The 12,294-nt window shown below is 50.2% G+C and overlaps 1 protein-coding gene across 7 annotated transcripts in view; it reads right to left on the minus strand.

The window, feature by feature from the left end:
- TLE3 (TLE family member 3, transcriptional corepressor) overlaps window positions 1-10,741 on the minus strand; it is a 50,535-nt gene extending 39,794 nt beyond the window's left edge. For 4 of the 7 annotated variants that reach the window (XM_083586438.1, XM_083586437.1, XM_083586435.1 and 1 more), the window contains exons 1-4: window positions 9,666-10,740; window positions 8,935-9,035; window positions 7,588-7,651; window positions 5,074-5,118 (exon numbers count right to left, since the gene is read on the minus strand). In XM_083586438.1, coding sequence (XP_083442564.1) covers window positions 5,074-5,118; window positions 7,588-7,651; window positions 8,935-9,035; window positions 9,666-9,689 — 234 coding nt within the window. In that variant the 5' untranslated portion in view covers window positions 9,690-10,740. Of the gene's footprint in view, window positions 1-5,073; window positions 5,119-7,587; window positions 7,652-8,934; window positions 9,036-9,665 lie in introns of all 7 variants that reach the window. The other 3 variants (XM_083586440.1, XM_083586439.1, XM_083586436.1) reach the window with 1 other exon arrangement.
- Window positions 10,742-12,294: the final 1,553 nt, after the last annotated feature.

Here is a 12,294-nt window from a genome sequence, read left to right on the forward strand (position 1 = left end):
AAGTGTAGGTGCTGTCACACTAAAATATCAAGTTCTTTCTCTTCCTGCTGTGCGAACAGTTCCACACTAGATGGATTGTTTTGAAACACTACAAATCCTCCAGTGCTGGCTGTGTGATGATAGCCTTACATTTTTATGTATATAGGAAGATTACCCTAGAATTCCTTGACTGTTCCCCCAGGATATCATCCCAGAAGTCATGAATTGCCAGATGGAATCCTTTGGGGATGAGCAAGTATTAACAACAGACTAAAACACATACCCTGAATCACCATGATACTAGGAGCAGCTGAAACAAAGGAGATAGCAGTGTTGGGGCTCACTCCCACTAGGACTTGAATGGGATGTCTGAAAGCTTTCCATTTCTTATATGAATTGGGGATTGGTGAGGGCCTTTCCCCAGGCAAAGAGGAGCCCACAGGTGGTTTCCAAACCACCCTAAACCCTTTCAAAGCCATGGAAACACAGAGGAAGCAGAATTAAAATTATTCCCCAGAGGCCACTTGAAACAAGTAACTGCTTTTGAAAGAGTCATCCTACAGACTTCAAGGGGTATTTTTTTTTACAGTCAAACAGTGTATAAATTTCATGAAATAAATAAACAAATAAATCCTGCTCCAGCTAAAAGAGGTCAATCTCTCAAGCTTAAGGGTGAAAAGAGAAAAGTGTTTCCCTGTTGTCTAAAGACAAATAAGATTGGCAGCAAGCGCGTTTCCCTGGGGACAGTCATCCCCAAACAGGGAGGGCCACCACCAAAAAGGCCCATGCTCATGAACCTCCCGTGGAGAAGCAGGGGCACATGAATTCCAACACAACTTAGAATTAAAGGGTTCTGACATGCTCAGCAACTATACAGAATGTCTTACATTCAAGAGAAAAATACATTTTTAATGAAGACTGGGTGAGGCTTTGTTCCCAGCCATCTCTAGGCTTCTCAAGACACCCCAAACCATCTTTGCTTTCATTCTGTCTTTCCCCTGCCCCACCACACCCATTGCAGGGACCTCACCCAACTATGAACGTTGTTCCATGGGGTCCCAGATCAGGCCAGGTGAGCACATAATGGACAGCCCCGCACTTCTCTCTGCCGTCACCAGGCAGACATTTGCCTTCAAATCAAATCCCACAAAAGCCACAGTCACCCCAAACAAGTCCCATTAGACCAGCTTTCTTCATCCTGGCCACTTTGCCCTCCAGATGTTCTGGATGAAAACTGGGAGTCGCCATTCAAAACAGCTGGAGGACCCCAGGTTGGCAAAAGCAGCATCAATGTGAGTGGATGGGCGCAAAGGCAAGGTGAGAGGAGAGCCAACTCCCTGCTACCAGCTGAGCCCAGCAAATCCTCTTCCCAACCTGCTGGAAGAGGCAAGGCGAGAAGGCAGATTAAAGGATCGGTTTTCCCTCCCCTCGCAATCAAGGCAGCTCATTTCATTTCGTTCAATAATCCTTAAAATGCCATCTCCAACCAAAAACATCACACAGACACATCGACTACAAAGCTGCCCGCCCACCCCCTCGTGCAGATATAAATCTGACATAATTACCAGCCAGGGAACCCAGCATCAAAAGGAGCCGTCCCCCAAAGCAAGACGTAGGCTGGGAGGGGTTTGCTTGCAGAGAGTGAATTATCCCCCCCCCCAGAAAAAGAAGAAAAACAACAACCACCCAGCCAAATTGCCAAGTCTGAAGAGTCCCTCTCTGGCACTTTCTTCGCCTCCACAGGCCTTTCAAAGCTTGAAATCTGCAGCCGCTAATTTACGACTCTCTTAGAGGGGCAAAGATATAAAGCAGCAAATGGAAATAAGCCTTTAAATCAGGTTTGAGAGCAGAGTTCTGGAGGGCAGCAGCCACACAATAAGGGGAGGGGAGACTCTCTCCACTGGGCCAGAAAGCTTTGATAGGAAAAATACCAAAGTGTCTCTCAGTACCCTGGTTCAGTTGCCTGGAACAGCCAACCGAGGTATCAAGAGACTTTTGGGTATTTTCCGCAACAGCTTCTAAACTCTCCTTATTTCTTTATTGCATTGGTTAGTTGCTCTTTTGGCCGTAAGTGACCTGTAGAGAGTGAGGCACACGTTGAAGCCCAGTTTAAAAAGAAGAATACAAAAACCTAAAAAGCGCAAGATCTCTTACGTCTTGGTCAAAAAGCCCACCTGGAGTCCTGTGTCCAGTTCTGGGCAACACAGCTTTACGAAAGATGTTGGTAAGTTAGGACATGTGCAGAGGCGGGTTTGTTTAGCAGAGATACGATAGCCATTCTCAAATATCTGGAGGGAAGATGGAGCAAGCTTGTTCCGGAGGGTAAGACCAGAACCAATGGATTCAAATGACAAGAAAGGAGATTCTGGCTAATCGTTAGGAAGAATTTTCTGAGGGCAAGAGCAGAGGAATTGACTCCACTGGAAGAGTGTGGACTCCTGTTGTTGGGAGGTTTTTAAACAGAGCTCGGATGGCCATCTGGCAGGGATTCCTTAGCTGTGATTCCATCACAGCCTAAGAAGAGCCACTGAGTAAGGCCAGCATCCTCTCCCTACAGCGGCCAACAAGATGGCTGAGGTTAAATCAGCAAGCAGGTTTCATGCACAATCTCCCCTCCTATGGTTTCTAGAAACTGGTGCTCAGAAGCATTGTCTGCCTCAAACTTTGATGACAGAGCGTAGTCATCATGGCTGGTAGACATCAATGGCTTTCCCCTCCAAAAATTGGTCCAATTCTGTTTTAAAACCATCCAAGTTGCCTCCTGAAACTGTTTAACCATGCAGTGCATGAGGAATCAGGGAGCTGGACTAAATGACTTGGGGTCCCTTCCAAGGCTACAATCCTATGGTTCTATGGTCCGCTGTTAAGCTCCAGCTCTTCCCCTCCAAGGCATCACAACTAATCAGGCCTGATCTCAATAACTTCATTCCTTGAAGTTTTGCTATCATGCGCCCAGGCCCTAGGCTCCTTAAGGTTTTAAGCTTATCAAGGAAGCAAATCGCATTCCCAAACAGCTCAGCTTGTTCTGCCCTTGCGGGGGAGAAGGGGGGGCGGGGAGCCATTAGAGTAAGACAGAAGTTGCCTCTTTGCCAGACAAACAGGTGGGGCTGCAAAAGTCATTAGATGCTATCGCCTGGAAGAGGAGTTTAACTCTTTGCAAGCCAGTCACTCTCGGGAAATGGTGGCAGTTCAGCCGAATTTGACTATGGGGGTCTGAACTTTTGTCACAGACAGCTTTTCCGGGTCATGTGGCTACCGAGAAAAGGGGTAGGGGATCTGGCAGAGCTGTAGGGGGTGGGGAAAGGATTCCAAATTCCCAGTGGTCCAAGTTTTTTGGGGTTGGGAGGGGGGATCTTTTACAGCACCCTTTGCCAACCCCGTACCCTCAACATGCTGGCTGGGGCTGATAAGAATGATTGTGCTAAAACATCTGGACAGCACCAAATTGGAGAAGGTCATCTTAGAAGCACTGACCAAATTACTTGTTTTCTGCTACTCCAGAGGGTAGAACCTGAACCAATGGATTCAAATGGCAAGAAAGGAGGTTCCAAGTCAACATTAGGAACAACTTTCTGAAAGCAAAAGCTGTTCAACAGCGGAACCGATTCCCTCAGAAGGAGGTGGACTCTCAGTCATTTGAGGTTTTCAACAGGGGTAGGGTGATCATCTGTTAGAGAATCTTGCAATGCAGGGGGTGAGACTAGATGACCCACAGGGTCCCTTCCAATTCTAGGATTCCATGACCACTTTCACAGTCTCATCTGCCTTCTGTCCATCCCTATATATGTACCACAGTCTACTCCCTTTTGGCCCTGCCCCTTCTTTAAAGAAGCAGGCATTCGGTGAGATTATGTAACAAAAAAGTGTGCCCTTGAACACATACAAAGCACATTTCTATCAACACTCATTTATTTAGAGGAATACTAATACACTGCCCTTCACATTATCATCATAGGGCTGTGTACACATATGAAACAAGGACAAACCTATTAACTCTACCAAATTAAACTTACAACAATAGAAAATCAACTTCCATAAACCAATCTTTCTGAGGGCACTATCCAAACACCCCCCACCCCCCTGGACAATGTTCTAAGAAATAATTACAACTTTCAGTAAGACCTGGGTGCTTGACAACTTCATTAAGCATCAACTTCATTAAAACAAAAAAAGTGACTATAAACACAAAACGCTCCAGGTTTCTGCTAATTACTTTGCTGCTTAAAAAAAGCAAACTGTGCTATCCTGGAATAAAATTTAAGCAACACGCAGTGAGGTTTCCAAAAAAAGAGAGGAGTAGGTAGGTCATTGAACTCTTCTTCTGTCTGGTTTCTACCCACCCGGTTACACCTATAGCCAGGCTACAGTTTTTATTTACTTTAAATGAATTTTTTAAAAAAGAAATAAAACTACAGTAGCTATAAAAGTCAGTTGTGTTAAACAGGCCAGCGCTTCCAACTTTTGACCACAGCCCAGTCACTGTCAGTCAACTGATGGGCTTGATGTGCTCTCCAACCCCACAGATCTCCTTATGCCAGGATCCCATGTGAATGACACCCCACTGCCGTGGTGCATTCCAAGGTGCCAGCAGACAAACTACCTCTGCGATCCTGGGATCTCCACAGCAGTGAGATCACCAATGCATTGCAACACGTCATGTGACAGAAACGGGCGTTGCAAAAGAGGAAAGTGCAACTTGGTTGGAGAAGGGGCAGGATGTGGAGGTGCTGGGAGATGGGGGTGGAGGGAGCAAGACTGCTCTGGTGCAACACAGCAACCGCAAAAACACAAGTATTTGCTCAAAACCACAGTTGCGAAAGGGTCAGAGTTCCACAACTCCAAAGCCCAATGAAAACAAAGGAATTTGAAACGCCAAATAAACGCCACCGTCGTGCACACCTCTTCACCTCCCACAAGTCATTCTGAATCGAGTCCAAGGGGGCAACATTTGCAGTGCCCTGATTTTCGCACAAATCTCCCTGGCAACAGCTTAATGTTCTCTACCCCCCAAGCCTTGTTCCTTAAGTAGCTGAAGAGAGGGAGGGGAGAGGCAACAGACCACTGAACAGGGACACAGTAAGCAAAGACACTCACCTGCTTGTGCATTTCAATGTTCAAGCCGTAAGACATTTCATAGTACTGAAAAAGAGAAAAAAAAGGGGGGGGAGAGATATTCATTAATCATGCAATAAATGTTTGGAAGCATCCTGAATATGGTACCCAGTATCTCAAAGCGAAGGAGGAGGAGAAAAGAAAGGTTTGCTATCGCTTTGCAGGAGCCCAAGAAACGGCTGCAGCCGCAGAGTGTCCACCCTGCTTGACATATCTTTAACAAGATGACAATGCTTTGACACGCCTGCCTCTTCTCTGAAAGCTGCTTAGGAGAGCTCTAGCCGTGAACTGCGTGCTCTCTGTCTCCTGGATGCAAGACAACCCACACAGGCTCTGGGGAGACATCTTGAGCTATTTCTGCGCTGCGCTCAACATCACAGCTCAAGGGTGTAACACACCACACATGCAGAAAGGTGCTTATTTGATAAGCAGCACCTGTCATTAAGGGATTTCAAAAAGTGGGATTGAGAAAACCCGCTACCTTTGACCAGGAAGGCCTACGTCCAAAAGGGCTCAACCGGGATCCAAGTGTCCTACATTGATGAACACGATGTTTTTAATTGTTAATTAAAGGTTGTGCTGCATAGCAGCTGGGGATGGGGCAACGCACCAGGAATTCACTGTATTGCTTTAGACATGCCCTCTCACCCACACCCTGACACACAGACAATTTGACATAATACCACTCAACTCCCTTCTCAGATTGTTGTGAGGTTTACAATTCATTGAGTTTCTTGCATTTATACACCTTTTCCTCCAAAGAGCTCAAGGTTCTCCCTCTCAACAACAACCCTGCGAGGTAGGTTAGCCCGAGAGGCCCATGACTGACTTCAGAGCTGAGCAAGGAGTTGAACCCAGTCTCCCAGGTCCTATTCCAACACTCTAACCACTACACCACAGTAGCTCTCAAGCCCTTTCAACACTCCAGGGACTGGCTGCATGCATGCTAAGCCGGTGGCATGTATATCTGCATGTTATACGCACAAAGGAGGTAGGACCAATTGCACTCTGTGCTATGTGCAACTGAGAAGAGCACAGCCAATTCGGACTTCTCCAGATGTGTTAGTCTTCCGCACAGCCAGTGGAGAAGGGTGATGGGAGCTGCTGCCCACCTGGCACACCTCCCCAGGAGCAAAATCCAGTGAACATTGTGGGTCTTATTTCTGAGTAGAACCACCTACGAGCTGCATTTGTTACAGGGTGGCCACAATCTATCATTTGATGTGCGCCGGCCACAGGAGGAAAGGGGGGCATTTTGGAGGCCGCAGACACACCAGAAGTGGTCAACCTGTTTCAGGACTGTACCACTTTCCTCGGGGGGGGGGGTGTCTCACAGGGTTCAACATCCTCCAAATATGAAACCAGCAAGTGAAAGAGAAACTCAATCTAGACCCCTTTGCCCTGGTGTTCGACATACAAGAATGTCTGCTGCTCTTTTAAAATGTGCAGGCTACACCACCTCAGTGAACCCAACTGAGAAAATGAGATGCCCTTGATCCAAGTCCCCTGCAGCCTTGCATTACAAACCCAGGGTTTTTTTGGGGGGGAGGCAGAAGGGGGGCAAGACCTCATTTGGGCGTCTGGTGTGCTCATGAGGCTCCCAATGAGGTCAGACCCAACCACGCCTGGAAGGAGTAACATGGCGAATAGTCAGACTCAACTCAACTATTCTGCCATATAGCCAGCAAGAGCCAATCCATCACATTTACCGCAAAAAAGGACCCTTTAAATGCCTTTGAGCTGCGTACGGCCGATCAGTTTCTGACAGCCATTCCCCAATACCTGGTTCTGCCAGGGCTATTAACCTCTGGCATTCCCAGAGCTGCCACAACCACAGGGATTATTAGCAACTGCGAGGACCACTTCCCGGGAAAGGCTTTCCTGTAGCAAAAGCAACAACTGACCACACACCGCAGCGATTAGGCATTTACACAGCTACGGGGACTCAAATCCCACTGGGGAGGCTGCACTGCCTACAGCTGGGCTGAGTTAACGGAGGGATTCGTGTGGAACTGAATCAAGGCACTTCCTGGGGTTGCGGGTTTTTTTCAGGGAGTTTCCTGCGGCAAAGAAGCAAAAGCCCAGGTCGGGCACCCACCACACCACCAAGGGCTTATAAACACTGCGGTTGTTCACATATGTCCACAGGGAGCCAACAGCTATTGTTTTTCAGATATGGAAAAAACTGTCATATTAGCAGCATATTCCATAGAACAGCAGAAAGCGCTCAGGACTGCCTAAGAAAATCCTAAGGACATGGGCCATTTAGCCAGGTGTGTTAAAGTGCTTCCCTGAAAGCACAAGGGCACACAAAGGTGGACAGGTAGAAAAGGGTTTGTGGAGCGGAATGGGACGGGAAACTCATATGAGACCCCGTGAGTTCCGAAAGAAGCCTTCCACCCAGTGTTTTGGGTTACAACTCCAAGTGACCCAGCTTGGGTCAGAGAGGTCCGGTTTTCCCCAGGCAAACAGTCGCCATCAAAGAGTCTCTCTTACCATCACGTAGTGGCGCTGCATCTCTGTCTTTTCATTCGCAAGCTTGTCGTACTCTACTTTAAGACTAGAAAAGAAAAAGAGAGAGGGTATCTGTCACAACGCAGAAGTCCCAGAAACACTCAAGTTGCTAACAAGACGGGCAGGGTGGGGTGAGTGGAGAGTCAAGGAAAGGGTACCTGAAAGTCACACCTTTTCACCCAGAAACCCTTCCTTCCCCATTAACTCTGCAGACATGCAAACTATGAAAAAGGATGCACTCTGAATATGCTCCAAGGCACTTGATCCTTCAAAGAGCCGATTCAAAACAGGGTCACAAGGCTACAGGTGAGTGAAGCACAGCTCTTGTGAGGCAAGAGACTTAATAGATTTTATTTTTTTTTAATGAACAAAGTGTCACTGGAAATTCACCAGAGCCTGAATTATATACACTGCCAATGAGTGGCATTTGTTTGTTCATTTACTGGAGATTGTGATAAAGTACCGTATTTTAAATCGGAGGTACCCTCAGTGAAAAGGCAACCTTTTTCTGACAGATGAGTTGCAAAAAACATCTGAAGAAATAGGCTTGATTTTTTTTATGCCTAACCCTCGGAGCTTCAATTACAGAACCTGAAAAAGGACCTATCTTGAACCTCTTAATGATGCCAGCAAATTAAAAGCCAGAGAGTTGATATTGAGGTGGAAAGGTAGGGGGGGAATTAGCATGAAAATTTGGGATCTTCTTAGCAAATCCTCCCAAAAATGCCTAGAAGCTGTGCAGATTAAAACTCTCAGCTCTGAAATAACATGCCCAATTTACTTTTGGTGTTAAACACACAGCCTCTGACTGTGTGCCAGCAGGCTTTCTATGGAAGCCTGCTTGGGACTGCCTCTTATCTGAGAGTAAATCCCCCTAAAATAAATGGGACTGACTCCCAAGAAAACCTAGATGGGATTGGGCTGCAAGTAAGGAACCTTAAGAGTGCTTGATGGTACCACTTGGGGTGTTCCTTGCACTCAAAACAGCTTAGCAAGCAATGGGGAAGAGGAACACATCTGAAGGCAAGGGGGTTGTTTTCTTCAGCTAAACAGCTACTAACTAGCAAAGACGATGTGCAGGAAATAAATGGATGTTCCTAGCAGACAGGGCTGCAAAACTCCCCCAAATGTTCTTAAAGAAAGTGAAAGGGGGGAGGGTGAGCCCCAAGTTAACAGAGAGTGGAGAACAATAAGCAGCCTGGATGTCAGCCAGCTCTGTGGTTTCTAAGACACTCCAGACCGCCTGCTCTTTTAACCCTTCAGCGTCTGTCAGGATTAATAAGCCTTTCACCTTTGCAAGGTGGGAGGAAGGAGCCAGAGAAAGGTTACCTGTGGTACTGAGCCTGCAGGAACTGGAACTCGTCCTTAATCCTGTCGCAGGATTCGGCAACGGTGAATTTGAAGCCTGGCTGGCCAGGCTGGTGGGGTGCCTGGAATGGGGAGAAGGCAGCCCCCCCACCAGGTTTATCAGTAAGTCCTCTGGGGCAACAAGCCCATCATCAACACACACACACACCCCAGCTGTAGGCACCCAAAATGCCTCCCACAGGACTGGGGAAGAAGTGCAAGTTACATACTAATCTCCCCCAAATCCTTGCCCCCCTAAAAGCCTACATAAAAAGCGGTTGATAAAAATCTTGTCTTATGACACCTGGCTCACCCGATTAAAAGGGGGTGCTGCACAATTAAGCAAAAATATAAACAAGGACCCCCCACATATTTTTTTAAGCAGTAAGTTCTTTGTGACACCACTAGCAGGGGGCTCGGTGCTCCCATTCCTTCCCCCCCACCAGCCCCACATACGCACGCGGGCTTCCTGGAGGGAAAAGTGAAGAGGGGGGGTGCCTGGAAGTGTATGGGGGGAGGGGGGAAAAGAGCACCACGACAAACCCCACCCCCCAAAAAGGGCGAGTTCCCAAGCGGGCCCCAAGGGGCGCTGCTCCGTTTACACGCGGCTCAAGCCCCCAGGGCCGCGATCCGGATCAAAGGCCACGGGAAGGCCGAGCAGGGCGCCTCCCTCCCTGCCCCTACCCCCTCCCTCGACTCCGCCACCTACTCACCGGGTGCCTCCCTTGGGGATACATGGCCGGCCCCGCGATCGGAGCGACGGTCCCTCCGGAGCCTGGACAAAGGAGGCGAGCGCGGGCACTTCAGCAGCCGCCGCCGCCACGGCCGGGAGCCTGACGCGCCTCCGCCTCGTCCTCCGAGCGCAGCAGCAGCAGCAGCGACGACGACGGCCGGGCTTCCCCCGGGTGGGCAGCGGCGATGGCGGGCGAGGGGGAGCCGCCGCCCCTTCCGGGCATCCTACCCCCCTCCCCGGGCTCGGAAAGGCTCCCCCGCCGCCGCTCGAGGAAGAAGGCAAGAGACGATCGCCTCCCTCTAACAACGGCACCCCTCCGTTGGTATTACACCCAAGCGCGCGCGTTCACACGCACAATCCGCAGCTACTCCGAAGCCGGCGGACGGCTGGGCTTTCCTTTTTGTTAGCAGATCCACCAGAAAAAGCTCCCTCGGGCAGCGCAGGAGACGAGACAAACGCCGCGGAGTGTTGGAAGGGGGGGGGGACGATACTTCCTTGCAAATCCGCCCGGCTGCTCTTTCCCTGGCCGCCGGGGCTGCAACGATTTCCTCCTCGCTCGCTCGCAGGGAGACAAGAAAACCACACGAAGAAGAAAAACAAAGCCCGGATTGTTGTTGTTTTTTGGTTGGGGGGGGCTCTCTCTCTCCTTCGCAGTAACTCCACCGAGATCCTATCCCCGCGCGCGCGGAGCCGAGTCAGGCGGGCTCCGTTCCTTGTTCTCCTTCCCACGGTCCTCCCCGTCGCAAGAAAGCGCAGCCGGATCCAGACGGGGTCGCCGCGGTCATGGAGGCGAAGAGGGGGGAGGGGAGGTCGCTTCTTCAAAGGAGGCAAATCCTCAAAGGCTTGTAGCGGCGGCCCCCACCCCGAACAAGCCGCGAGCAAACGTCGTTCGGCACAACCCCCCCCCCTCCCCACTTCTCCAATCCGGCCTTGCAATGCCACCCACAGAAGGCGAGGCTCCTGCTGCTGCCGCCGCCGCCGCTGCAACACGAGAACTCCGCGTCGCTCTCCAAATAGGGGGAGGACCGAGAAAGGCGAAGCAGCAGCAGCAGCAGCAGCAAACGCCGAGCAGAGAAGAAAGGAAGAAATGAATTGAAGGGCTGAGCGAGCTCCGCGCCAATCACAGCGCGGGGATCCCACGTGGGGGCCGCAGCCACTCGCCGCGTGATTGGTCGGCGCCCGGGTCCAGTGCGGGAGGGGCCGGGGAGAGGAGGAGGGGGTTGGAGGGAGGGAACCTCTCGGTGCCACCTGGCGTCCGAACCGGGGAAAGGGAGGCGAAGCGGAGCAGCGGACCCTCCCCCGATCTACCCCCACCCCCAACGCCGGGCCGCTTCCTTCCTTCCTCGCTGCAGCCCCCCTCCCCAACAAGTCTGCCCCCCTCCCTTTTCCTTTTTTTCCCACGGCTCCTGCCCAGGCGTGCGGGGGGGGGGGGGGCTTCTCCTTCTCTGCCCGGGGATCATTTGGTTGCGGTTTGGGCTGATGATATAATCCGACGTGAAATGCCACCGCGCCCGGTGGGGGGGGGGGAGGCCGCTTCTGATGATGAGTTAGGAAGTTGTGTATGTTTGTCTGTACACTTCCGGGGGCGGGCGGGGAAGGTGAGGAGGGAATAGCAACAAGAGAAGCGCCCCGCCCCGCCCATCCAGGTTTTGGGGTGGGGGGCACAACCTGTTAGGCGGAGGAGAAACCATCGAATGCGAGACCCAAGGTGGAATAATAATAATAATAATAATAATAATAATAATAATAATAATAATAATAATAATTTATTATTTATACCCCGCCCATCTGGCTGGGTTTCCCCAGCCACTCTGGGCGGCTTCCAACAAAACACTATAACACAATAACCTATTAAAACATTAAAAGCTTCCCGAAACAGGGCTGCCTTCAGATGTCAGATGGCATAGCGATATAAGGGTATCGGACTACGAACCGGGAGAGACCAGGATTCGTATCCCCTCCACTGGGCCATGAAGCTCACTGGGCGACCCTTGGGCCAGTCATAGGCTCTCCAGCCTAACCTACCTCACAGGGTTGTTGTGAGAATTGAATGAGGATGGGGGAAAGAAAGTCATGCGCCACCTTGGAGGGGTATACAAAGTAATAACACAAGAACTGCTGCTGCCGCTGCCGTCCTCATCCGTTCGTTAAGACTTTGTAGCGCTGCCAGATCTTGTTGCTGTTTTAGTAACAATGCTTTTAGGACAGGAGTCCAGTTCTTCCTCCCGCCCCAGCAGTACAGACAGCAGAATTGTCTTCCCACGTGTTGGGTGCAGATAAGTATTGCAGCGGGATGGTCAGTTCTCACCGAAGGCCCTTGGCAGCCTGGGTGTTGTTTTTAATTTATCAGATTTTCCTAGGAAGGGGACAATCCGGATTATCGTGGGGGGAGGAGGGGAATAGATACCAGCTCATCCCACAATAGCCACCTGTCTGGTAACACCCTTTGATCTCTGAATCAGCAAACCTAACCTTCTACAGGCGGAGGGCCTGTAGGCCCATTTTCCTCCAGAATCTAAAATGCCTTTGGAACTCCCTGCGGGTGTATCTAAACACCGACTGCGCTTCAGAAGCTTCTTCAAACGGGCTTAGCCTGGAATCCCTCCTGG

Source organism: Podarcis filfolensis, assembly GCF_964270895.1.
Source record: "Podarcis filfolensis genome assembly, chromosome: 14".
In the NCBI taxonomy this organism is placed as follows: Eukaryota; Metazoa; Chordata; class Lepidosauria; order Squamata; family Lacertidae; genus Podarcis; species Podarcis filfolensis.